This window comes from Chaetura pelagica, unplaced genomic scaffold, assembly GCF_000747805.2.
Source record: "Chaetura pelagica isolate M959 unplaced genomic scaffold, ChaPel_1.0 scaffold228, whole genome shotgun sequence".
Taxonomy (NCBI): domain Eukaryota; kingdom Metazoa; phylum Chordata; class Aves; order Apodiformes; family Apodidae; genus Chaetura; species Chaetura pelagica.
Genome location: NW_009954225.1, coordinates 137,489 through 139,658, shown reverse-complemented (window position 1 = coordinate 139,658; position 2,170 = coordinate 137,489). Strand labels below are relative to the sequence as shown.

The window sequence follows — 2,170 nt, the reverse complement described above, 5'->3', positions numbered from 1 at the left end:
CTGCTGAACAAGCATTTTCCTATGGCCTTTTGATATGTATGGTGGAGTGCTGCAGAGCTGGAAATACTCTCATACCTAACCCTTGCTTCTCCAGCACTGAGCTTTCCACCTATGTTGTTACCTTCCTATCTGCACACTCTTCAGCTTGCAAGTGCAGGCAACCTGGTTGTTAACTTGGCTCTTACACAGTGCATTTCATTAATAAATTTCAAAGGGCCTCTCAGAGGAGGCTAGCACTGTGAGAGTGTACAGATGCTGTACCACTATTCTGCTGTGGTGTTACAGACTGCAGACAGCTGGCATTGCCTTAAGGTCGCTAGAGACAACATCTCTTGCTGAGACATGCATGTCTCTGAGGGAGCAAGTGCCCTTCAGGTATTTGAGGGGCTGCACCCCAGGGCATTCTCCCTCACAGTGGAGCTAAGTAGTAATAGCCTGCAATACTACCAGCTTAAGTTTTTTAAGCAGAACTTCTCTATAAATTGTATTTGACCCCATTCTTTCCTAACAGATGACACACTACAGGCTAAGAACCCTTTGGAAACAGTTGGTAATAGTCTCTGAATGGCCCCAGAGCTGCAGCCTACGAGGGAAAGCACCTGGCTTAGTGGCTCTCCTTACCAGAAACCGCTGCTTGTGAGCCCATTCCTTAGCAGTTACTGTGGCTGCCATGCCCAAAGCTACTTTTCAAGAAGCCAGGATGGCTGCAAGTGTAGACCCACATTTCTCTCAACTAGCAAGAGCTCAGAGTAGTGTGCAGCCATAGCTGTCCTGGGGGCCCCATGGGAGAAAGCCAGTATTTTAAAAGATACCTTGAGGACAGCGGAACTGGAGGTGGTAATGCTTTCTTTCCTGACAAAATCTGTCCCTCCTTCTTTTGGAAAGTTTGGGGATGTTTTTGTTAACTACTTCATATTGTGAAGTTGTTCTTTGAAAGCCTGAGGCATCTGACACTCAAATTCTTTTAGAAGAGTGTAATTATCATTATAGTTATGCCATACCTATGGCAATTTGAGGGAGACATATGTCACTAAAGATAGCCAGGGGGAAATACTAACTTTCTTCAGCTGACCAGTCAAGATTTGAGATCTACAGTGTGGCAAACTGAGAGTATTTCTTGAATTTGCATCATAAAAAAATTCAACTGTCTGGCTTAAGAAATTATATGTTGAGAGAAATGAAGCCCTATGCATTACTAGAAGTTTGCTGAGTAATTTTTTAGCTTTTTTTTGGTTTTGTCTTACTGGATGTACCTTGAGGGACAAGGTGATTACCACATTTGGTGGTGGAGCAAAATTCCCTTGCACGATGGCTGCCGGTGAAATAAATGCTGCTTTCATGAAGATGTCTTCTTTTCTACCCTAGGTCCCGAATTTCATTAATGCTACACTTCCAGCCCATGAACGTGTTACTGCCCAAGAGATAGACAGATACTTCCGCCAGGAGCTCATCTACAAGCGAAATGAGCGGATGGGCAGGAGGGTGAAGGACCTGCTCGAAGAGTACCCAGACAAGAGTTTCTTCTTTGCATTTGGAGCTGGTATGTGATTGAGGTGCACTTCAACCAGAATACATTCTTCCCACATAACTTAGAAGCTTTTCACAAACACCTGACTCAATTTAAAGAAGGTCTGTACTTTTACCAGGGTGGACACAGAACACAGCATTGTCCTCATAGTTGTACCCTGGTAGGAAAACTTTATATCTGTAGGGGAATGGGTTTGTTCAATCTGCAGAGAGCTTACAGTATATGCATTGACTGCAGTTTTTATTAGTTACACACTTACTTCTTATATGCATAGCCAAAGATACTGAACCAGCTACACTGCATGCGCAAAAGGGGTAGCTGTTACATGTTTATGCTTTGGCCAGGCAAAATGAACAGGAGTAGCAGAGAGCTGAAATGAAAGGTAGCGAGTCACGTCAGTGCATGAATAAACCTTTCAAGATCGCATCCAAAATAATAACATGCCGAATTTTGTGAATCTTAAGTGGCTTGCTAAGTGCAAGGGGGGAGGTAAGGCACAATTTCACCTTTCTCTTCCTTCTCATTACCTCTTTCACTGCACTTCTACAGCTACAAGGAGATTTTTTTCTGTTGCTGTTTTGCAGCAGAACATTGAGCCCAGATGGAAAAAAACCTCTTCCGTTTTCTGCTTCTTAGCAGCCA

General features: G+C 43.6%; 1 protein-coding gene across 1 annotated transcript in view; it reads left to right on the top strand.

The window, feature by feature from the left end:
- Positions 1-2,170, top strand: part of TRABD2A (TraB domain containing 2A) — a 74,344-nt gene that overhangs the window by 46,200 nt on the left and 25,974 nt on the right. Inside the window, exon 4 of the mRNA XM_010003539.1 lies at positions 1,366-1,540. Coding sequence (XP_010001841.1) covers positions 1,366-1,540 — 175 coding nt within the window. The remainder of the gene's footprint in view (positions 1-1,365; positions 1,541-2,170) is intronic.